General features: G+C 33.3%; 1 protein-coding gene across 5 annotated transcripts in view; it reads left to right on the plus strand.

Moving 5' to 3' along the window:
• The window catches only part of CSMD3 (CUB and Sushi multiple domains 3), a 637,009-nt gene that overhangs the window by 563,160 nt on the left and 47,251 nt on the right, over positions 1–26,598 (plus strand). For all 5 annotated transcript variants that reach the window (XM_065830155.2, XM_071803847.1, XM_071803848.1 and 2 more), the window contains 7 exons: positions 4,287–4,472; positions 5,826–6,020; positions 7,908–8,081; positions 15,645–15,818; positions 17,268–17,441; positions 20,167–20,352; positions 22,910–23,083. In XM_065830155.2, the coding sequence (XP_065686227.1) occupies positions 4,287–4,472; positions 5,826–6,020; positions 7,908–8,081; positions 15,645–15,818; positions 17,268–17,441; positions 20,167–20,352; positions 22,910–23,083 (1,263 nt within the window). The remainder of the gene's footprint in view (positions 1–4,286; positions 4,473–5,825; positions 6,021–7,907; positions 8,082–15,644; positions 15,819–17,267; positions 17,442–20,166; positions 20,353–22,909; positions 23,084–26,598) is intronic.

Genomic DNA, 26,598 nt, shown 5'->3' on the forward strand with positions numbered 1-26,598 from the left:
CACTGTAAGAGGAAAAAAATCCCAAATATGAAGTGTAAAATTATTCAAAAAGTTAATTAAAAATGGAACATTTATTAAAGTTCATTTATCATGATCTAAGAACTATATAAAAATCAGAAAGACCTCAACCTTGCTACATTTCAAGAACAGGAAATTGTCCAAAAAAGCATTGCCCATGATACCAGTCTAATCTTTCATGGTTTAAATTGAAATTTAAAATATAATACATTGGGTTAACTGTATATTTAATTTCTTCTGCATTATAAAGGCAAAACGTATTCTACTTAACAAGGAAAAGGAAATAGTTATTTAATATCCATCACAATTGTATTCTACTTCTTCCTTTCCTGAAAGGAATGCTGTTGTTCTGATAACTTACCTATGTCACTCTTCAGTGAGCTATTAGGATTTTTTTTTTTTTTTTCAGGAGAATTTGCAGGTGTGTTTATTCAACATATGTACATTTTATTCCTATTAACCAGTGGAGATTAATGCTATAGGAATGTTCCATGTTAATTTCCCATATTTTTTTTTCACAAAAAGTCTTTTAACTGTATATTTGTAAAGCAAAACAAGCTAAACTTTGTCAAAGGTGAAACAATGTCAGCCTAAAAGCTTTTTGATAAATTTCTATCAATATATACAAGGTGTGCCTGTACTTTTCGAACATGAATGTCCTCAAAAAAAGTACAGGCAGTGCATTTTCTACATATCATTCATTTGTTTTTCTCCTCTTCCATTATCAAAGGACTGCCTTCATGACACTTATTTGTAGAACTTGATCAGACTATTAATTAGATGTATCAAACAATGTGGAATGAGAAACAAAACAAAAATAGAAACACAGTAAACAAAAACAACACTTACTGAATTCAAGCAGCAGATGATTATTGTGAACATACTGAGTAAAGTTCAGTAATGGAAATTGTTTCAATACTCAAACAATACTTTACAAACAAGTTAAGTGTTTAGTAATCTCATGATGTCTGATTAAGCACAAAGATTTTGTACCAACTGTTAGTGTATTGAAAATTATTTAATGTAAGTATTAATTTCATAACAGCTGTTTGTAATTATGTATTAAATGAGGGTTAATTCTGATACATGACACGGACTTTATTCTTGCTTCCAGCAAGACCTTCTGTGCAGAAAGAGGTTTGCGGTCAAGATGTGTAGCTGCAACTCAAACCAGCAAACTCTTTAGATTCAACCTAAAGACACATTATTGCTGCAAAGCCCCTCACGAACAAGCTGCTTCTCTACAACAGTTATGCATATAAGCTTACCCTTGTTTTGCTGAGGTGAAAATTATCCCCTATACCCATATGATACAGATGATTTATGATATGATCTCTTCTAAGAAAAGGTTGAGAACAACATCAGTAACTATCCCTCATGTTATTTCATAGAGGATATTGATGAGAGACAAAGACTTTGCCATTCCCTCTACTACTGGGAAGTACAGCTTCACCACAAAGTAGTTCTAACTCTTTTAAGTATGGGCTGTGTTTTTTAGAACCTTGTGATATAGAATATGAGCATTGTTTTAACAACTATTTTTAATTGTCAGTCAGTATTTATCATTTTGCTAGGTAATATCAGTTGACAATGTTACAGTCTTACCTTCTACTTCACATTGTCTGTTATGTATAGAACAAATAGCAAAACCATTTTAATCAGTTCTTTCACACGTCTGAATGTAGGGTTGGCACAGATGACCATTTAACACAACAACAATGAAAGTATTAGTTTTTTAGTTTTGCAATAACTTTAAAAACAAGGCATCTCATTTTAATCTATTTTCTGTCTTCTAAATGAAGATTACTAGTCAAATCACAGTAGGAGTTACTGGCATCATCCTATAGGAAATGAGAAATCTAAGGACTTAAAATTTACGAGTTCTTTAACAATACCTCTACAATCAACACAGCTAGTGGTTTGTGGTTGTTTGGGGGTTCTTTTGAGCAATACTAAGTCCATTTCTTGGGAAATATTTTTTTACAACCTGCAGAATATTTCATTACTGTATTTAAACTAATGCTTCCTCTTTACATTTTTCATTTTGTATCTGTACCATTACTATAACTGCTGAACCCATTTGTGTAAGTAATGAATGCCAGTAGCTTTTTTTTCAAGTACATGAGTAATGTTAGAGTAATTTTTAATGTTCTCATTCTTATAACTATATGAATAGAAATCTTGATCTCTGAAACTCTGAATAGATAATACCAGCCATTCTTCAAATCACTTGCACTACAGGACTGACAGAACCTGAAAAATCCAGATATAACATTTTAACCTTGAATGAAACCTTTTTATATTGTTTATAGAAATAAACGTATGTCAGTAGAAGAGTCTCAATGCAGCAGCAAGGAATCAAAAAGAAATGCCTCAAGCCAGACTTCAGCAGCTGCCTGAAACCTGTTTCAATGATAATACAAAAGCACCTTTCCTCTGGCATGGAAAGAAATACAAGGAAGCTGCTTCGAAGTGTAATATTGTATTAGTATAATGGTAACAATAATAAAGATTACTTCCAAACTGTTATTGCTCTTACTGTTGAGATATTAACTATTCTATTTATTTAGACATACATTAAACTGATCATAATGTGAAAGTGTTGTCATCCTTTTATCCATCTCAGTTTTAATGATACTAAACCTCTTATCACAAGATAATAAAAGATTCCCATGATTATCTAAATTATAAGGTTTGATTACGATAAACTTTTAAAAGAACTGCTTTTGAAGGGTTTACCTTGGCCAGTTATGCAATAAACAGTGTTATTTGATTATACCCTAGTTAAACCAGCTTCTGCTTATCCTCCCTTTTGTGTGGATAGGTCTGTCTAATGTTTGCTGCTGCAGTTGAGGTATGTAAGATATGATAGATAAGATATTATAATAAGATATAATAAACACCAACTTGGTCGTATGTTTTCATTTTAGTGTTATGGAGGCTCAGTTTTGGTGACACTAGGGGAAATAGTAGAGTTTTATCAGATGTTTAGTAAGAAATGGAAGATGGGCCTTCCGGTTTAGTTAACTTGTCACTTTTTATCCCTCTGGGATCATGTCTTCGTACACCCTGGAAGATGGAATTCAGTGACTCTCTTGGGGCCTTCAGTGTCTCCTAATCACTGTTTTCTTATTTTCTTCAAAATATGTGTTTGTCTGTAGTTGACCGTAGACATTGTGATAGCCATGAGATATATATTTTTATGGTTGCCTAGACAAGACAATAAGCAAACTAATAATAACTGTATGTGACCTTTTTTAGTACAGTATGCAGTTTCTTTTTATGGCAATTCAAGCATATTTTAACACTGATCCTATCACCTCTATTAGTGCTTTACTTGTGACTCAGCTGTGATTATTAGCTTTGGTACAGTGCCATACTGTTGTTATATTGCTTGTGAAGCAGATCTGTCTTATGTCAGATCAGCTCACAATACGGGCAAAAATAGATTACTCCTTTTTATCAAATATTTAAACATAGTCTGAGAAGCTTAACTTTTCATACCTCTGTGTAGGCAGATTAGGTGGTTTCTAGGGGTTCAAGATTCCACTTCAAAGTCAAGGAATTAAGTGCTTAAGCTCCCCCCCCCAATTTCTGTTTGTTTGTTTGTTTGTTTTTTTATCTGACCTGCTTTGGTGTATAGTGTATGTGGAAAGTATTGATTTAGTTCAATTTAGGGCCAGATCTTCTCATGGTTCTTTCTGCTGAAAAATAAAATAAAATAAAATAAAATAAAATAAAATAAAATAAAATAAAATAAAATAAAATAAAATAAAATAAGGCTTACACTTTCATTTGACAATGTTTTCAAGAGAGTGTTTTCTTTCTGCTTTGTGAAAGGAAAAATAGAGTGTTAAAAGTTCATTTTAATGCTGTGCCAGAGGTCACACAGTACAACTGATGGAAGAAACCTGAAGTACAAACTAGATTCCTAGTGTTTCAGACTGGTGTTTTACTCATTCAACCATGCTGATCATATTTTTTGCACATATTCTCTATTATCTTCTTCATTTTAAAAGGATAGCTTCAGAGTTATGAACCACTGTTCGTTCTTACAATCTCCTCCATGAAAAGACAAAAACTTCCTGAGATTTAATTCCCTACAATTTTAAGGGAACTTATCTGCGGTCTTAAAACACACACTAATGAGTTAAAAAGTAATTTTCATGAATGTATGACTGTTGATGTTACAATGCATAAACCCTTTGTATAGGCAGAAGCTTATAGTGAAGAAAATGTAAAATAAATATATCTTTCTCTTTATTCAGCAATATCTTGTGGAATTCCTAAAGCTCCATTAAATGGTGGGATATTAACAACAGATTACTTAGTTGGCACCAGCGTTACTTATTTCTGCAATGATGGGTATAGACTCTCAGCTAAAGAACTTACTACCGCAGTCTGCCAGCCAGATGGTACCTGGAGCAATCACAATAAAACACCTCGCTGTGTAGGTAAGTAACGTGTTAAACCTCTCCAGTGAGTAAGAACATGGCTGTACACTTTGTTTATTTATCTAAGGCACAAGTCTTCATATTACTTAAACTTTCAGCTTTAGGTTACTTTAATCTAGAGTAATTACTGATATTAAATTATTGTGAAATATGTATTCAAAATGTGTATATCTGAGGTATATATTGAAATTTTCTCTCACAGCGGAAGAAATACACTGGAGACCATGTAATACATTCAAACTGATAATTACTTTACAGGTAAAGTTAATGCTTGCAGAGGTTTATGCAAAAGCCATCTCTTTGGTGAGAGGAGCACAGTTCATGTACTGATAACAAACCCTGTTTACTATTCAGGATTGTAAAGTCTCTAGTATTCTGTGATACTTCTTTGAAACTGCTGCTGATTATTTATATTCAGCCCACCATTATAATCCTACCCCATCTAAACTTGGGGTAACATCACTGAAGAGAAAATGCATGTTCAATCCCAAAGAGAAGTGGATACCATCAGTTGTAAATGCAGTTTGAAAACCCAAGTGATTGTAAGACTGATACAGAAATGTCAGTGTGTGTGATACATGTTAAGATTTGGATTATCTCACCCAGTGAATCTTGGAAAGGGAAGAAAACATGTCCTCGTATAATTTTCAAGCATTCTCCCTTTTACCTGTGTTTTTTTTTCTTTTTCCTGTAAATCACATTTCCTCATACCTTTTCCTCTATCTAAAGAACCAATCTGAAAGGGAAGAAAGAAAGTAGTATCCAGTAAAGATTTTCCTGTGTCTTTTTATCATGGAAAAAAATGTTGTACTTGTTAAACTTTTTCTATTAGATTAGGGTGGTAGAAAGTTTTTGTTTGGTATTTCGAGGAAGAACGCATAGAATTAAGACATGAGATAAAAAGGTGTAGCTTCTGAAAAAAACATGTTGGTTGTGGATGTTGTTTTGTCTGTCACCAATGTGCAACCTCTCCAAATGGGTCTTTAAGATCTCAGAGAAATTACCTGGATGAACAAATAATTCCTTTATTGAAAAGCAGTTAACATTTTAGTAAAGATTCTTATGTCTGATATAAAATGTCACAGGAGTGACAGTGAATTCAACCATGGTATTGATTCTATCTACATCAATTGCATAGCTCTGCATACACAGTCACTGATCTGTCTGCGCCATTGATCATGATTAATTGAGACAACTTGTAGCTACTAACCACAGACAATTTCAGATACAGCCTTACTCTGCAAATATTATGTCACTGTGTTTAAAATACATTTCTGAATTAATAATGGTACGTATTTTCCTAATTTGCCTGTACTAAGCCACAAATAACTGTGTTTTTGTTATTTTTGGAAGTTGTTACATGTCCAAGCATAAATTCTTTTACACTGGAACATGGAAGATGGAAAATAGTGAATGGTTCACATTATGAGTACAAGACAAAAGTAGTTTTCAGCTGTGATCCAGGGTATTATGGTTTGGGACCAGCATCTATTGAGTGTCTTGCTAATGGCACCTGGAGTTGGAGAAATGAACGACCTTACTGCCAAAGTGAGTACATATTGTGTCTGCATCTGCTGTACAGATTTCAGATATAAATATTTTATTTGGCTAAATTAGAAATTAACTAATAAATATTGGGATCAGTTAATTAGAAAAAGTTTCCTGACTGGAATTCCTGGTTCTCCTAAAGGCGGATACTTACAAATACAATCCATTAGGTTTAGTGAAAAGGAAATATCTCTGAGCACAGTTTTGAAATTTAAAGGTTCCTAAATCTATAGAGGTAAAAATAAGTAATAGAGAACATTTTCTTATTATTTTTCTAGGTCAGGAATGCTGTATAGTCTAGAAATGCAAAACCTTTGTATACTATCTATAAACCTGATAAATAAAATAATCTCTCCTTTCAGCTGGTTACTGTATAGTGTGCAAGTCTACATCATTCTTTCTGTTTGCTGGTATTCTGATGACCTGCAATAGCTACTTTTGAAAAAAATAAGTAATGATTATTCAGACACTTTAAACAGGTTAAATGTGTGGTTACAATTATGTTCCCCTCCTCCACTCCTGTGAAAAGCAGGTTTCTTTATTTATTTAAATTTAGACATCTGTTTTTCAAAAGTGTTGGGTTTTGGATATACTGTGAAACCCCAAAGTTCTTCTTCATTGTGAAACACCACATGACATACACTCTGATAGAATGGGATATGTCTGTGAGTTTGGTGCATGTATCTAAACTGTGTGCATCTGCATGTATGTATGTAAATCCAGACATATTTAAAAACCAGAAAAAAAAAAAGCACATATAAGCCAAATAGCTGTGGGTTAGAAGGTATTTAGAATTTATTGATAATATATTTGAAAATAAAAAGGGGGCTGGAAAATGCAACTCCAGAGGCAGATAATTACATTGGAAATTAAGTTCTTTATAACATAGTTAAAATTTTGTTTATAATTTAGCTGATTTTTAAAATTAATTGTGATATTTTACCTATACCAGTGTTAAAAATACTGTATATGCATCTGTATCTATGCATGTCTCTGTGTATATAAATATTTTAAATACTGTATATGTACTTGTAACCTTTTTTTCTTTAAAAAACAAACATATTTTCACTATATTTTCGGAAGTTCTGTTTACAGTATTGCCACCTACATTTTTTTTAGCATAAAGTGCACTAAATGTTTCATCCTTTGATAATCCACCTCCTTGTTTACTAATGATAAAGTTCTTTTTACCAAGTCTTAAAAGAAAATTATTGAAGAAAAAATAAGATTTTTTAAATAAAAGGTGCTTTGAATTGTAAATAATAACAGGGAATTCCATGCACGTCATTCACTTATTTTAACAACGTATTGTGTGAGTGCTAGGGCAAGCATTTAATTATGAACTAAAAGATAAAAATGACATCTTCCCAGGAAACCATAAAGACAATTTTTAAAATGGCAACAACTGTGCTATTCTAATATTAAGAAAAACTCATTCATAAAATCAAAGTAATTAAATAGCAATTTAAATATTAAGTATGTATTATAATAAATATACTAATAAATATCTTATGTATGATATTATATAGTATACACGATATATAGTATGTTTTATATACTATATAGTATATTTTATATATTATGTATTATGTATTATATAAAATGTATCTATATATTAAATAGCTATTTAAAGAGCAATGTTCTGAATGGTGGGGGGTTTTAACTTTATAGAGACAATTTTAATTGGTTCTTCAGTATTATTTCTGGGGAAGTCTTTTTAATGCTGAGTTTTTAATCTATTTTTTCTACTGAGCAAAATACTTAAAGCTGTGAAATTTATTTATCTGTTTGGCTGGTATAATTGGCATTGCTGGTTGATAAGTGTTATTGTATGTATTTTGTGATACTCAACTGTACATTTCTGTTTTGCTTATTCTTGCTATTAAGTTATTTCTTGTGGAGAACTTCCTACACCTCCAAACGGGAATAAGATTGGAACTCAAATCACATATGGATCTACAGCTATATTTACTTGTGACTCAGGATACATGCTCGTCGGCTCTGCAGTGAGGGAGTGTCTGTCTTCTGGACTCTGGAGTGGAATTGAGACCAGATGTTTAGGTATGGATGCTACTGTAATGGCTTCTCTATTTTGTTTCTCTCTGGCAGACAAAAGTAAGCAAAGTGAATCAGCTTATCTCTTTCTTTTATCACAGACATTGAAAAGAGTTCTGCATTTTAAGAAGTATGTGTGGCTGGGCTGCTTTTCTTGTCAAATTATAGCTATGGTTACCTTTCCGCAGATTGAATCCCTTTTTCAATATCTCTTCAATGTGTAAAGACTGCGTCACTAGGTTGCTGAATATGTCTCTAAAGTTGAATGTAAAAGAATATCCATAAACTGAGACTTTCATATAAATCTGAACTAACATATACATTAAATATAGGGGTTTATTACAGTGTCACTTTGTACAGATTACTCTTTCCCTTTTTAGACTACTGTCCATCTGAAATAATTTTCCTTCCATAGTTCCACATGATTTGGTGCAAATTTTCACTTAAGCTTAGTTTGAATGACACATGAATGAGCAAAAGTGTTGCTTATGAAGCTACAAATCTGAAGGTGGAATGTATCCTGACATATAACTGAGGGAAACAAATATGATTTGAGGATCAGGATGAGTACATCTTTTTTTTTTTTTTTTCTCCTATGCTAATGTAGCTTACTGGGAGAAAACAAACAGACATTTCCAAAAGTGATAAAAGCTGAGGTGGCAGAGGAGGTGGCAGAGATCAGTATGTGCTGAAATGAATGCTGCAATAAGTGCTGAAATAGTAATTTGTTGGAAAATGTTTCCTGTATTACGTTGCTTGTAATTTCAGAAAACCTAATTAAAAAAAACCCAAACCAAATAAAAACAAACAAAACCAAACCCAAACGAAAACAAACACCACCACCAAAACTAACCAACAAACCAAATCCCACAACCAAACAAGGACAAAAAAACCTGAGGTAAAAATAAGAAGCAAAAATATAACCATTCTGTTGGATTCAATTCTTCTTAAAAGCAGGAGGTGTTTTATTAGATTATTCCTAGTCATTCTGACTTCTTTCTAGAACCTTGCACATCGTTAATGTAATGTACGAAGTTTCGTACTTTTTTTGGGGTGATATTTAATTTTACTGAGCTCCTCTCAGTTGTGGTAGTTGCGTGAAAAAAAAAAAAAGTAATTTTAGAAGATGGCTAGACATCATAGGAAAGAAAACTGTGTGAAAACTGGGAAAAAATATTTTCAACCAATTGTCAAACTCATTAGAGGGAAGGTATCTTATACAAACTTGTTATTGTTGTTGCTATTGATTGGTAAACTTACTCCAGCTTTTCACATTTCTATAAGTTGTTAATCTATCCTCTTCAACTCAGCTGGATGACACTTAACCCTGATTTATTAATTCTTTCTTCTTTCTGAATTCCTTCTGACATCTAAACAGATCTGTTGATACTCTCTCTCTCTTATTTATCAAAAAAATATTACTGTCATTTACTACATATGTGCTAGGAAGAATTAGCAATTGCTGAAATGATAGGTGAGTTCAGTTCTGTAAGTCAGTATTAAATCTGAACTCAAACAATATCATTTTTAAAGGTCTGTAAGATCTCATATTTTGTTGTAAATCCTGATATTATTAAAATATGTTATATGTAGTTCACTTGGAGACCTAAACAGGCCTTTATAAAATGCTAAGTTTCCATATGAATTAAAATGCAAGAATGAAGAATGGCATTGACCCGATCAATAAGACATACAGATATTTGTTTCCAATACATGACTAATACTAGAAGAGTTTTCAATAAAGACAGGTAACAGAAAAGAGCTAATTGTGTTAAAGTGAGCATTAAATGTCAGCATTTGTTCAGACTCACTGTGTTATAGTATCAAAAACATGTTTACGTATGGTTCAGAGAGTTTTCTTTGGATAGTGTCTGGTCTAGTCCTCTGGGCTGAATGTTATCATTACTTATAGGGTTCTAACTTGTCAAAAACACCTGTCAATAATTTTGACCTCTTTGCCTCCAAAAGGAGATAGAACACTAGTTTTGTGCACCTAGAGTTGAGCTTCTCAATGTGCTTCCTCTGAAAGGAAACTGATTTTTTCATATCAAGACCACTCATCACATTTAAAAGTTGCAAGAAGGATCTGAACAAAAATGCTAATGTAGACACAACCTGAGACTTGTTAGACGAGAAAATTTTACCCCAGTTTTACTCACATTTCTCTTCTTTTTTTTTTTTTTAATATAAAAATACAAATTCCAAACACTAATGAGTCATTGGTGACAGCCTGCTGCTCACAGAGAAATACAGTGACACAGGAGAAAAATGTTATCCGGTAGCTCTGTACAGAGCAATGCTGTCAAGGTGGTAAAAAGAGTAGGAGACATACCACCTGGGGCAGAGCAACCATGTAAGTTGATAGTGAAGAATATGCAGTACATGAATCAATCAGTGTTGTGGAGAGGTGTGTGGAACAGATAAGAATCTGCCATTTAGTTCCTGCAGTCCATTCATAACTGAAAGATAATGTGACAAGGGATAAAAAGGTGGTGTTTTGGGTTTTTTTTATGAGACCAGTTTATAAGATGTGCGTACATTAGTGAATGAAGGAACCAGTGGGAAGGTTAGATAATCATCCTAAACATACCATTCATCCTGAACAGTTTTAGTACAGCTTGAAGAGCTGGTGAGTTGAGGAACTTCTGAAACTAGCAGGAGAAACACACCAAACCCTGTGTTGTCCACGGTTGTACTAGTGTCATTTCAATACTAGGATTTTCTACAGTAGATGATGTTTGTGAACTGAAGGATGTAAAAGAAATATATCTTTCTGAGAAATGCAAGCCCTGTAGTAAAAAAAGAAATTCCAGCAAATAATTCTTCCCTGCTCAGCTGAGGTCATCTTGACAGGTTAGTTAACTTTTTTGAATAACCCAAATCTCTTTTTGCAATTATATATTGATATGTAGATTTCTTTCACTTCTAGGCTCATGTTGGACATTGCTGACAGCTAAAATAAGCATAGGCACGTTTTTGCCATTTAGTGTAAAGATTCTCTATTCATTTATTCTTCTTCTTGTATCTCAGAGAATAACCTTCAGAAAAGAAACCTCATTTGCAGCTGAGGTTTCAAAGGTTCTGACACTAAGTTATTATGCTCATTCTTCATTGCTAGAGCTGGTTTTCATGTCAAATTAGGTAATTTATTTGGTGCTCACACATTATTAATACTCTTCATTCCTACTTTTTGACTAATTTTGCTTCTTAATAATAGTTCATGTAGTTATTTATCTCAAGCTTTGCTAGACTTAGAAAACTTTCCACATTCACAAAAACCCCTTCAAAACCCTAAACTCACTATTTATATATGTATGTATATGCACCTATATATATAGATGCAAGCATATAGTACACAAAGCATCAAAGGCTACAGAATGGCACTTCAAAAATGCGTTTCAGAATGTTAACAATGGGAAGGAAATATCTTTATTTTTCACAAATCCCTTAAAACAAGACTTTAAAAGGAATGTCCTGAAAAACAACAACATAACTGATCATAAAAGCTACCAGGGTATACAGTAATGCATATGAGCATGTCCTTAATGTATAATGAACATTTTGAAACTCTTCACAGGCATCTTAAGAGAAAAATAACAAAAGAGTTGAATTCTACTAATAGTCATGAGGAAAACCAAAACCAAAAAACTAGCTTTTAGAAAAGAATACAACAAAACTGGAAGAGAATGGAAGAGAAATTAAATAATAATTATTCCTCCAGATATGGTATGCGTGTGGATGATAGTGGGGTTTTTTGTCGGTTTGGGAGTTTTTTTTGTTTGTTTGTTTGTTTTTTTGAGTTTGGAGAAGTAGTGATAGCAACTATTATAAGTGAAAGGTCTGTCTATACTTCCTCTGAGGGAGACCAACTCTGTGGCTGTGTGAAAGAGAATGGGAAAATAAAGGAAACAAAGAAAAAAACTGGAAAATATTAGTGAGTCTCTGACTTCATTGCAACGTAAGGAATTTATTCAGCTGCATAAATTAGTGAAAATTTCAGTCATGTTCCCAAACGTTTTCTTAACAACAACTATGTATACCATTACATACACTTTCAGTAGGAAGCATAGAGAACAACTTACCACATGCACTGACATGACAAATGGTATTTTGAAAATGAAACAAATACATCTGAACCCATCAGGGTTTTGTTTTGGGAGGGTGCATAGCTGGTGTTTGTTTTGAAGTTTGTTTTAATGTCTTAGTCAAACAAAAGTTCCTCTGGAAAGCAGAGTGAAAACTGGAGATGAATCTTGCAAATCTCAAATGGTTTTCATTTCTTTTAAAATGTAGATGAAAAATCTGTCACGAGTCTGGCATAGCCTGTTTTAAAAAGATATTTAATTCCTTAACACTGTCACTATAAGTTTATTTAGAACTCTGTTGTAATAGAAATCCAGTTTTATAATATTCTTCATAAATTTAGATTCCTTTATTATTTAGTTTAGAAGACTTACACGTCCCTGAGGAGTTTGTTACAGTGGATGTTTGTTCTTACTGTAAAATGTTGAGATAGAATCTCTCCCAGTGAAACTTCTACCCATCGACCCTTGTCCTCTCCATGTGAATCCTTGTGAAGAGAAGGCATCCATCCTCTTTCCTGTGATGAGGTCTCCCCAGAGCCTTCTCTTCTCCAGGGACTAACATCTTTAGCCTTTCCTCATAGGGCAGATTCTCCAGCCCTTCGGTTATCTTCATGGCCCTCCTTTGGACCCTCTCTAGTCTGTCTGCATATTTCTTCAGTGGTGGGGACAAGAATGGACATGGGACTCCAGATTCAGCCTGGCAAGTGTTGAGTGAGATGATTACATCTCCATCTCTGCTAGTAATGTCCCTGCACACAAAGGCCAGGATCCAATTTGCCTTTGTTGCTGCAGGGTGCACTGCTGACCTGTGTACAGCTTGTTGTCTGTCAGGACCCTCAGATCCCTTTCAGCATACCTGCTACCCAGCCACACAGATTCTAGACAGCACTGGGATCTTTGATTCTTCCTTCCCAGGTGTGAGACCATGCAGGTCTCTCCATAAGATGGCTTTCCCTTCTGATGTGTTCACCTCGTCACCCAGTCTGGTGCCATCAGCAGACTTCGTGAGAGTGCTTTCAATCCCATCATCAAGATCATTTATGAAGACGTTGAACAGCATGGGACCCACTATTTATCCTTGTGGATCCCACTTGTGACAGGCTGCCAGCCTGAGTAAAACCATTGATCACTGTCCTCTGAGTGTGGCCTGTTAGACAATCCCTTACCCATCTTGCAGACCACCCACCCAATCTGTACCTTGCCAGTTTGTCCAGGAGAAGGCTGGGGAAAAAAAATTGTCTATTGCTTTACTAAAGTTCAAAGAAAAAGAAGAAAGTAAAAAAGAGAAGAAAGTAAAAAAAAAAAAAAAGAAACTCAAAAGTCAAAATGAGTTGTCAAACCTAGGGTCTGAGAGGTTTATGACAATGAGAGGAAGTAGGCTGAGAGGATAGGAATTTCAAGTGATTTTAAATTTTCTTAAGCTAGACAGAGATGTTCGTGGAAGACCTATGGATGATTTACAATAAATTTTTCACCTGTTGCAGCTGTGGTTTGTTTGTTGTTTTTTGTTGTTGTTTTGTTTTTTTAATGTCCAGCTGTAGAAACTATAGTGTCATCTTAGTCACCTGATGTGTTGAATTACTTCAGGTTTTTTCCCTCTGCACAGGAGACCTTGACCTTTCTGGTAATGTATTCTTCTTTCACTCTACTACCATAAAGCAACACTAAAATAACACTAAAATCTTAATTAAGAACAAGGCGAAATTTTGTAATTAAATGCAATTAGAAAATTATTTCCTTGGACATGATCTGTATCACTGCAAACTACGTGGTTGCACTTCTGATAGAAACTGAAGTTTTCCATCTTGGTTTTTACTCCTCATCTGGTTAGTCCTATTATCATCACAAATGGGATAAAATTGGGTAATTGGGCCCTTCATGTCATGTTCAAGAAAGTCTACTATGTACTGGACAGAGTACAACTTTCCTGGAGAATCAAGAAGTACTCTGACAAAAATTTTATAAACATATATTATGCTATCTTATCCTAGAAAATGTAAAACAAATTTCAAGTACACCTAGTCCTTATGTAACACTGAGGGAAACGGGGAGCAGACAAACAGAGGTGAATAATCACTTTAATAGTACCAGATTTGGACTCCTGTTCCTTGTACAGAAGTCATACTGCACTCAACAATTTAATCTCTGTGAAGGTACACATACAGACTATATTGTGAATTTGGATGCTTTTATCATGATTCATACAGTAAAGTACTATATGACACTTAAGATGTCAGACACAAGTTATGAGAAAATCTGATATTTGATTTTTTTTTTTTAATAAGAATTTTCTAGCCCTGAAAGAATTCAGCAAAATTCAAAAAGTTACATCAGAGTATTATAAACAAAGTTCAAATGAAAAACAATCCAAACTATATTGCATCTAAATGTCCTTTCTTCTTAGCAACCCCATGTTTTGAGGGTTTGTTTGTTTGGGGTTTTTTTGCAGAGAAGTAGAGGAGAAGAGACCACAGGAGTTCAGGTGGCTGGTGATTTTTTTTTTTTTTTTTTTCACTAAGGTAGTAGCTGAAACACTCTTGTTTTCCTTGCCTGCCTTGCTGTTTTTGCAGTGAGTTCTCTGCCATATGTCACAGTCTCCATGAGGTCAACCATTCTCAGGGGATTTTATGTTTGCTGAATCACAGTGCCCATTTTCCAGTGTTCATTAAGAAAAATAGTAACAAATGAGACATGGTTCATTCTTTTTCCCAGCCTTTCTCTAGATTTAATATCTCTTTGTGACTTTCATAGTGTAAATAAATTATTTCACATATTTTGAGAATATAGGGTAGAAGGTTAGACTAAGATGTAGAAAGGTTTTTGGTTGAAGGACATTTGGATGCAGTTACACAGACTGCCTTTAGCTCAAACATCTCTTCGAGATTCCTTTGAGAAAAATATGGCAGAAGGAATGGAAAACAATTCAGGGAGTCAGATTCCAGCAATAAATTGTCCAAGTTCATTTGTTTCCATTGTAAGAAGGCTGTACTTATAACATCCACATGGATTGATATTTATAACATTGTTTTTATTTGCATTTATATGCATTTTTATGTAATGGTATAATGGTATAATGTTAACTTTATTAAGTTTAGTCTTAATCAAAATAAAACTAAGGGGAATAATATAGAATTTTACAGGTTTTAATAAAAAAGAGTTGCTCATTTTTTTGAAAATAAATTTGATAACATATGTGACATTTAATCTCTTTGCTACACTGTCTTTTTATAATTTTTTACATGTGTCCTACCTATACAAATACGATACTGCAGTTTTCCTCAAGTTAATAAAAATAAACCTTTGAATGAAGTTAATTAAAAATATTGAAACATATTTGACATTTTTTCTTTTAATTATGGAGGTATCTTTAAAATTTATCTGGCATATTTACTGACCAATTTTACTGTTTTGTTTGTTTTGTTGGTTGTTTTTGTTGTTTGTTTTGTTTTGTTTTTGTTTTGTTAATTTACTTTGAAAAACCTAGCTGGTCACTGTGGTATTCCAGATCTTATAGTCAATGGTCAAGTAATAGGAGAAAATTATGGATACAGAGACACAGTTGTATACCAGTGCAGTCCTGGTTTTCGGCTGATTGGTTCTTCTGTACGAATATGTCAACAGGATCACAACTGGTCTGGTCAACTTCCATCCTGTGTGCGTAAGTAAGCGTGGCAACACATACAGATTTATGTTACAGGATAGATATTTCGGAATAGCTCCACCTCAGATCAAAGGTTCAAATGAAGTGTAGAAAAATAGTCTCACATTTATTTATTTAACTTGAGCTGTTTAATTTGAATTCTTGTGATTATGTGTTTAAATGTAATGATTCTGACTTTTCAATTATGAATTCACCATTCTTCGTGCTTGTACAGTGGGTAGACATGTTACTGCTGTTGTGTATTACTACTGAATGTGTGTGGGTATTATTCAAAATTGTATTCAAATTTCATACACCTAGTTACACAAAAATTATTTTAATTGTTATTGTATGCACATTAAAAAACATCTCTGTGGGCTGAATGCATATCTTTGCTTGGCAGTTTTACAAATGTTCGCAGTTTAATGTATGATGCCAGTTACTCTTTTGGGGAAAAACTGTGACTCCTTATACACAAATTTCTTATACCAGTAGCATAAAGATAATATATGTAATTAAAATAACTTAGTGATATTAATGGAACACACATAATTCATTTTAACTTTCATTCATAGAATATATAGTTACTTTTTTGTGGGGGATTAGTATGCTATACTAGAGGTTAAGGTTTCATGTTGCTTAAAAAAATTATTTTAGTTTAAATGAATTGGTTTCTTTTGTCATGATAAGCCTAATATACACAGAGAGAAATAAAGTGTATTTGTCAGACTTAATAAGATTAATTTAGAAAAATAATAAAGTTTCTAAGGTTATAAAAATTTGAGAGTTCACTAATTTATTCTGTGATTATTTTTTTGTTTTAAATTACTGATGAACATTTTATTTATCAACAATTGGAGTTTGTTAAAACATAGAAGATAATATTCACACATTTTTGAATTATTTTAGGAAAATTAATTTGTGCTTTATTTTCTTAATGTTTTTGCATCCGGTCTTTGTGAGCAAATAAAAGGAACTTTACCTCCTGTAACCAGGTTTTGTATAAATACAATAAAAGTTTCACAATGCCCGTAATGTTTAATATATGCAGTCATGAATTTGTAACTTCACTAAGTACTTAGGCCTCAAAGATAAAACAATGTTGATACTAAATACCTGAGGAACAAACTCACTGAAATATTTCAGTTTCAGACCAAATGTAATGAAAATCAAGTGCTTGCTTTTCTTCTGATTCTTCAGAAAAGTTTTCTTCAATTGCCTTGATTACTACATGGCAAAATCTATTCAGTTTATTTAAAGATTTCAATAAGTGCTTGAACGTTTGCTAAAATACATCTTAGTTCTTATTCAGTTCAGAGAAATGTAAATCTTTCATGGAAAGCACTCAGTATTTTATCAAAACTTTACTGTTATATTATTATTGTAATGATTACTATATCATAAATCTTGACAATTGTAACAGCATGTTCTGTTTGGTTTCTGCTTTTTTGTTTTGTGATGTGGTAGCTGTTAGCTGTGGTCACCCTGGTAGTCCTATTTATGGAAGAACAAGTGGAAATGGTTTTAACTTCAATGATGTTGTGACATTCTCATGTAATACTGGGTATGTTATGCAAGGACCAACCAAAGCACAGTGTCAAGCTAATAGGCAGTGGAGCCACCCACCTCCAATATGCAAAGGTAAGAATGCAAACATTTGTAGGTTTTTCAAACTTATTTGGAAAATTAAGGCTGAAAAAATAAGCTGAAGGTAAAGGGACACCATCAGGACAAAATGATGCCTCTTACTAACAGGCATCAAATTATTAAAGGTGTTTCATGATTCTATGATTTTTCAGTCAGGTATGTTTTACATTCAGATTGCCAGGATATTTGTTGCAGAGAAACTTTCTTATGTGTCTGTAGTTTGTATTGATTTTTTTTTTTTTTTAATGGTTTCTACAAATTCCGTAAGCAAAATGACGTAGAGATGATTAAGAGCTTAAATCCTCAAATACTATTCTCTTCATTTTTAGCCAACATAAAGCAATGTACCTGGTTTCCCTTTTACATTTCCATTGACCATGACTTTTAAATTTTATTCTAATTTGTTATTATAATCAATTTGGGTAGGTTCTCAACACTTCAAGATATTATATTTAGATTTATTTCACTGAAAACAGTATTCTGAAATCAGTCATGTTTGAGTTTTCATAAGCACTTTTAGAAATGTGCTAATCACCATTGTCCTTTTTAAGTCTGCTGTTATGTGCTTCTTAAATGTTTTAATTGTTCTGATTTAGAAAAATGTGCTTATTGCTATAAACTGCTTTCACTTATACCAAAATTGTATTGATTATTTTTCAACATCTTCCAGCAGCTTCTGTGGATTTTTATCAGAGTACAGCCTAAGTCATGTTATGTATTTCTAATAATTTTATATACTGTATTTTCCTTCCAACAGTTTTTTTTACACTTTCTTTTTGTCTCTTTGCCTTAAATGATACTGCTGAATACTTTACAGAACTGAAATTTCCGAGGACATTTTGTTCATGAGAAGTTCTTATTTTTAAAATTTACAATATTAAACGTGTTGTTTATTAAAGGTACCTAATAAATCTCATTTTCAGTCTAGCTGCTATAAATCACATCAGTGTTCTGGTGTTGCAGAATAATGTGCCAAACTGTCTGGTATGTTGTTGGCCTGTAGGAATCAGTAAATAAAGTGATCAGGTTATTCTCTGAAATTTTATGTAGTCCTGAAATCTTCTATTGGTTTTAGAACAAACTTGAAGAATAAAAAGAAACATCTTTGTATAGAAAATTATTACTGATGTCTGCAATGTGCTGTGAAATCAATTCTGATTAATACTATTTTGTTTTATTTGCTTGAAATTGAATTAAAAAAAAATAAAAAGATGTTACCTTGTATTTGTATACTGGCTTAAGTGCAATATTATAGAGAAGGCTTCAGTCCTTTGAGAAAGCTGAATTTGCAATTGCCATATGAATTCAGCAGTGCACTTGCTGTTATTACATTGTCTACAACTTTGCTGAAGTATAGCCAACTATAATAATAGTGCAAAAATATTGGAATGGTCAAAGTTGCTTGTATTTTCTTTCAGGCATTCACTACACCAGATTTACTAATAAAAAGTTTTCATTATTTAAGTACACGCTTAATAATATGAAGATGAATGTTAGTATGTTATAAAAAATTTGTCTACAAAAATGAAATCGGATAGAAATACAGCTCAGATTTTCCTCCAGGAAAAAAATAAGTTTTCAATAGTGTCCATCAATATAACTGAAAAAAATGATTTAATGTTAAGAAAGTCAAATTCAACCAGAAAGTTACTTCTATCAGAAAAAAAGTGTATGTATTCTAGTCTTGTGTTACCAATATTTGAGAACTCCTAGGAGGAGCACATAAACAGATTCCAACATTTAGGATAGTGACTAGAGAGAGTAGGTGAGCCATAAAATGACTGCACTGAGTGATCTAGGTAGGAAAAATTATTGTAAATTACATCTGGCTTTTTTTAGTTTTAGACTACAGAGCATTTTAGCATATTTTGATACTTTTATGTACACACATCCATGCACATACACATATGTAAATTCGCACACAGATACATACACATGCATGCATGTAAACATGCAATTGGTTATAAGAATATAGTGATAGTAATTTTTACATGAACTGTAGTTTTCTAGAGGCACTTTGAGTAGGTAATGATGGCTATACTTGACCAGAGGAGTCTATTGCATGGAAACTTAAAAAAATCTCCATGACTCCCCAGATAAGTAGATAGCTGCATGTCACAAAAGAAGAGGAGGGGTGAATCAACTTCAGTCATTTTCCAACATATGAATCCTGAAATAGTTGAGGACTCAAAAAAATCCACCAGTATTCTTAACTATCAAACTATACCCCTATTTTTAAAGGTAAATAGTCATTTGTTGGGATATTTCCCTGTTTTAGCAGAATCACCAGTATTACCCAACTGAACATGCACCTTTTTGCTCAAAACCTCTGGTGCAAAGGTGCACTACTATCAAAATGTTAGTATAGGAAGACAAATATATTTGCACAGCTGTATGGGTTAGACCAACGGCACATCTAGCCCCACTACCTGTTTCCAACTTTTCTTTTTTTTTTTTTTTTCACTTTTAGTGGCAAATACTTTAACAGCAGCATCACAGTCTGTGAAGAAACATTTCCTTTTATCTTCTTTGAGTTTAGCATCTCCCAGTTTTAGCATATCCTGGTTTTATATTAGCTTCCTAATTCAGTATCATTATATATAAATTCAGAATGCAACACATTGGAAGTTTCTCATACAAGGAAAAGGAGACCATTTAAAGACAGTTTTAGTAGGCTGTATTTGCACAACTCTCAGATCTATGCTCTTTTTCTTTTCAGTGGTCAATTGTTCTGATCCTGGAATTCCTGCAAATTCCATAAGAGAAAGTAAAATCGAACATGGAAATTTCACATATGGCACAGTAGTATTTTATGACTGTAATCCTGGATATTTTTTATTTGGCTCTTCAGTTTTAATTTGTCAGCCAAATGGCCACTGGGACAAACCTCTACCTGAATGCATTAGTAAGTAGATAATGTGTATTCTTCTATAAAAAATGTGAACAAGATTAGGTATTATTTTATACAACATTTCCATCAGTCTTATGACAGCAATTAGATTCATTGTATTTATATACATTTGTGTGTGTGCAGTAATGATGGAAGGTATAAGTAGGGGCTGAAGTAATGCAATTACATTGTTACTGTATGCAGAAAATAACATAGAAGCCTTGGGAAATGCAATAACTGGAAAAATGATCTCTGAATACCTCAGCACAATGATCCCTGATAGCAGAGATCAAAGATAAAACACATCCATTGACTTTGCCAATATGTGGCCTCTATTAGCCAAAAAGCTACAATCACATTGAAACTTAAAAATTATAACACCCAGTTATTGATACCATGCTACCTTCTGGACTTTTCTTGGGACAACAGCAAGATCAGTCTATCTATGTGGAGAGTAAGCAAACAGAAATGGCACTGTAGAGCACCAACAGTGTCCTCTGGATCGTGTTCTCAGCTTGCCACACTACCAGAGATACCTGAACATCATAGTCATCTGCAACCTCGACCCCAAGGAAGACAAGCGGACCAACACAATGAGTTTGTTTTTGTTCTGGCTTGACATGGACAACTTCCTAACTATGATATAGATATATCCACAGATATTTCATAGGTTTTTAATTGACTGGAACAGCCGTTTTGCCTAATTCTCTACAAGACTATGAAAAATATTTTGGTTTAGGATAAAAATTTGTCTCTGAGAAAGGCTGAAAGCTTTGTTTTCTAGAGGTTAAAGGAAGACAGGTAAAGGGTTTCTTGTTCAGGAATCATGGACATATATTTACAATATTGTAGGTACTAGTTCTCAGTTTTACCTTGATTATTCTTCCTTGACTGAGATTCCTCCAGTTCTGCTCTTGTCTCTCTCCAATTAAAACAAAACAAAACAAAACAAAAAACTTGAAACTTTATTTCTTCTTACTCTTAAAAGCTTTAGTTCTGGTAGTTGTCCCTTTCATTGATGGAACAAGTAGCTCGATTGCAAATCAGATTTTATAACAAAGAGTTTAAGTGTTTAACATTAAGAGCAACGGAAAAGAAGTGGAAAGCTGGCTGGATATTTTTCTGTGACCCAGCCTGGATTTTTTTTTTTTTCTTTTGACCTAGCTGGTTTTCAATCTCTAGTCTCAAAGAAGATACCTTTTTTTAAAAATATTGCTACCTTGATGCAGAAGAGAAATGATAACAAAGGAAAAGTTGTAAGGGTATAATGTTTGTAAATTTAGTTAGACTTTAAACTAATAATGTTGTAATTTTACTGATTCATCACCACATCTGACCGGAATAGAATGTGAATTTATATTTCTTTCTGTTTTTCCAGAATGTTATATATCTCATCACTAATCTGTATTAACTGTATATTTTGGTGTATTTTTGGTTTTTTTCAGGAAAAAAGAAATAGCCATTGAAATTCTTCAAAGTTTTCTCTATATTAATTCCACATGCAAGGAGGTGTTTTTGTACATTTTTGATATGAGCTCTTAATCTTAAAAACAGGCTAGCTATTTCTTTTCAATACAGAACTTTGTTTCCATTACACGTTGTCCGTGTAGGTAATGCATGATCATGCATAAGACCTTTTGTCATTTTGTTTTGATCTTCTGGAGTAGCTAACCTCCTGTTCACCTAGCCAAGGTAGCTTCACTGTTACTTTAACAACTTTTGAGTAGATAAGAGGCTGCTGAAATTATTTCAGTAGTGTTCTCCTGATTTTAGATCAGGCTTCTATCATTTATCCTGCTTTATATTACTAAAAAACGACTGCTTTTGATCATTTGTAGGAAGAGCCACTTATAATTTTCTATATAAGAGACAACTTAAAGGACAAAAGATGCCATACTAAATAATCTCTTTTTCTTTCCTGATTTTATGTACTTCATGACAATTGGGCCAGTTAGCAAAATTTAGATGTGTGCAAACTAACTGTTGGATACCCTTATCTGCAATCTGTAAGTGGAAATCACAAAAATGTCAAGATTAAGAGTACTAAAAATTAATCATAGTGTGGAAATAACTAGCAATTAATGATCAAAATTTACCCAATAAACAACTAATAGAGTTTATCTATGACCATTTCTATGACAGGGATTCTAGAAAAATTCCCTTCAATTATTGTACAATTAATATCAATGTATGAGGCCTACAGTGACTTTGGCAGATTCTGTCTTCCTGTATTTTTTCTCTGAAGAGTAGATGCATGAGTGTGTGTGTGTGTGTGCGCGTGTATGTGCATGTGTTCTTGCCATAAATATCAACTTCATGAATGAGTGTCTTTGGATATCAATACCTCTATCTAGAATACCTTTTTGACATGTGTAAACATTTGTTTCACAGCTTTTGGTCTGTAATATTATACATTTTGCATTTCCAATCACATAATGTGCTCCCTTCCCCCAAACCCTAAAAAGGTCAGCCTCTTCACAAAGTTTATGTATGGAGTAATGAAAATGATAACTACAAACTGTTTGAGCAGTGATAATAACCTTTTTTTGTCTCCAATAATTATGCATTGTAGTGATTGACTGTGGCCATCCTGGTGTGCCTCCTAACGCGGTCCTGTCTGGAGAAAAATATACATTTGGGTCTACTGTTCATTATACCTGCACAGGTAGACGGTTGCTGTTAGGGCAGTCATCTCGTACATGTCAGTTAAATGGACACTGGAGTGGATCTCTTCCTCATTGCTCAGGTAATATTTTTGAATTAATGAATGTGCTCTGGTTGTTTTGAATTTATTTTGATTTTATCAGAAGGCCATTTTAAAATCTGGAAAACCATGTATATAACTGAAGTACTGTCTCAATAGAAGTAAAAGTGAAGTTAAAACTATTAACAAGAAAATAATTTGTGAGAAGTAGGCTTTCTCAGTGACAGGAAATTGCACATTCAATAGAATGTTAAAGGAACTGGTTTGTTTTGAAAATATTTTCTCTGTTACTTCTGGCAAGAGTATTATTTTCCACAGGCAAACCTTGCATTATCATCTCTTCAAGATGATGGTTGTTTTTTGGTGTTTTGTTTGTTTGGTTGGTTTGGTTTGGTTTGTTTTTTGTTTGTTTCTGGGTTTTTGTGTGGGTTTTTTTTTCTTTTTTTTTTTTTCTAATTTCAAAGTATCTTCTGGCTTTACATCTTAGGAATACAACTTAGTTACATAATACATCTGTCTTTATAATAAGGCCAAGTGGATTCAACATAATTTCAGGATAGCATGCTCAGGTTTTGAGGAAACACTATCTAATCCTTGTAATAGATTAGCCTTCACTTGAAGTCAAGGTATGTTTTCTGATCAACTTAATGCTTAGGAAAGTTCTATTTCACAATTTCTCTTTGATACACTTTCACAGCAATCATCAAGTGAAAAACAGAAATCCAAGTTACACAAAAATGTGAGATTTGTCTAAATCCCATTTCTTATCTTAGGATATATAAACATGGATTATGATAGAGATTAATCATGTTGTCAGTTTCAATTCTCAGTTACTACTGGAGGGAGGTTATTTCTTGTAATCCTCAGGTTTCCATTCTATAGTTTAAACAAATCAGTGGGATTTTGGACTTTTTTTCAGACCTATGTAATTCAGAGTACTTAGATATCTTCAAAGGCTGAAAATGAGAAGAAAACAAGTAACAAATTTCTTGTGTTACAGCTGTGCCAAAGCAAGAGATGAAAAATAACAAATATGCAATCTGACTGTGCTGCTATACCACTATCACACTAAAAATATGATGTTCTTAACAGCATCGGTAAATCTAGAATTAAAGAACAGTTTGGTTCAGAAGTGACCTCTAAAAACCGTCTAGTCCAAGCCCCCCAGCCATGGGCAAGGACATCTTCCACTAGAATAACGGAATAACAGAATCACAGAATAGTTTGGTTTGGAAGGGATGTCCATAGATGACCTAGTCCAATCCCTCTTGCAATGTGCAGGGACATCTTCAACTAGATCAGGTTGCTCAAAGGAATAGGCTATCCACAACTTCTCTGGGCAACCTGTTACAGAGCCTCACCACCCTCATCATAAAGAAAATCATAGAATCATAGAACGGTTTCACTTGGAAAGGTCCTTTAAAGATCAGCTAGTTCTAGCTCTCCTGACATGGGTTTGGACACCTTCCACTAGACCATATGTCCAGTATAAACCTACCCTCTTTCAGTTTCAGACAGTTGCCCCTTGTCCTGCCACCCCAGGCCTTGGTAAAATGTCTCCATCGTTCTTATGTATTTTATATATTGAAAGGCTTCAATAAGGTCTCTCAGGAGCCTTTCCTTCTCCAGGCTGAACAACCTCAACACTGTCAACCTATTTGCATGGGAGGGGTGTTCCAGTCCTCTGATCACTTTTGTGACCAACCTCTGGACCCACTCTAACAGATCCATGTCCTTCTTGTGCTGGGGACCTCAGTACTAGATACAGTACTCTAGGTGGGGTGTTACATATTGCAATTTTTTTTTCATTTTTTCTCCTGCCTTCATGTCTTCAGTGCATTCAGATATAAACTGATTGTCAGCTACAGTTTCAGAATTTGGATTTTTAATGCCTATGACACATAAATGATTAAAAATTAATAACAGATATTAAAATAGTGCTTCTTGGTTAAAATCTTGCACAACATTCTGAAAAGAATAATTTTTCAGTATCTGGGCATTCTACTGAAAACTTTTATGAAGTCGTTGCAGACAAGGACAACATAAATATTTTTAAGTTGTTCTGTAGGTCCCTCTTCTTTCAATAATCTGCCATTACAACCTGAAATCTGATGGAAACTAGAAAATGGCAACACCTAATTTAATCCCTCAATGTTTCATCTTTAAAATCAAAGGGAAATTTGCCGCAACGGAAACAAAGATCAAGTTTTTATAACCTATGATGTTTAGAACTATGCACTAGAAATAAAATCTTAATGCAAAATAATATTACTTAATAAAGAATGATTTATTAATGTGAACTGCAAATGCAAACTAGGTTCATAAAAATTATTTTTACAGCTAGTATGCATGCATTTTTGTTTGGGGGAAAAAAATCCTCTTTAGATAGAATCTAAGGCTACTTATTATAGTTTTCCATAGAGTTCATAAGAAAAACAAGGAAACAAACAAAACCCCAATGAAATTAAAAAAAAAAACAAACAAAACAAACATGCACACCCCCCACACACACTAATTTGTGACTTACAAAAACAGAAAAAAAACCAAAAAAGAAATAGACAAATGTCAAGGAATACAAATATGAAACCTGAAAATGTACATGAAAGTATCTAAGAAACCTTGCTGATAATAAGACTATTCTATAATCATCCTATTAAATTGAATTAAATAAGTGTTCAAATATCTTGTGATAAGCATTCAAAAGTGAGCTACATGAAAATAGATGGTTTTTTTGTTTTGTTGTTTTTTTTCTAATGACAATTTCAGTAGCCAGGGATAGGAAACTCTAATCAACTCTAATGAATACATGAAGAAACACTTTTTTGACATAGATTCAAATGTTAATCATAGGGAATCAAATTCTGACAGAAAACAAATGTCGTTTTCTTTAGGTGTACTGTACCAAACTACAATTCTAGATTAAGAAAACTTCAAGACTTTGATTTCAAAGCATGTATCTGAAATTGTAGTTTACTGTAAAAATTACCATATTTTGTACCTAAAAACATGTGAAACCACTAGCTTTCATTATTAGCCTTGATAACTTTATTTCTTCATTTTCAATGCATGTTAGAGCCATAAACTTTATATTTTTGTTGATTATATTAATAATTAATAATACAGAATGTTCAACTGACAAAAGATACAGTATGCTTGTTCTTTTCATATATGGAGATGAATTTGAACAGAAAATGCTAAGTCAGCTAACATAGCGTAACTAAATTTTGTCACATCATACCTAAGACAGTTTCCTTTCTGTTACATGGCACTTTCATGTTTCGCTTCCTAGAGCTAGAAGGAATTGTTATGTCCCTTTGATATCTATTGGCACTGAGAAACACAGTTTTCGCTCATCACATGTATATCAGTTGGTGTCAGAAATCTGCAGCCACTTAGAATTCCTTTGAAGTGCAGCAATGGCTGTGTACTTACTGAAGTGGTCTAAATACCCTCCTTGTTATTAAGATTAAATGCCAGTTGAGAATTTGTTAAACATGTGGGTGAAGGATGGCTCATAGCTGACTGTGAAAATAATTTCATTGAACCTCTGCATGAGG

Source organism: Patagioenas fasciata, chromosome 2, assembly GCF_037038585.1.
Source record: "Patagioenas fasciata isolate bPatFas1 chromosome 2, bPatFas1.hap1, whole genome shotgun sequence".
Classification (NCBI taxonomy): domain Eukaryota; kingdom Metazoa; phylum Chordata; class Aves; order Columbiformes; family Columbidae; genus Patagioenas; species Patagioenas fasciata.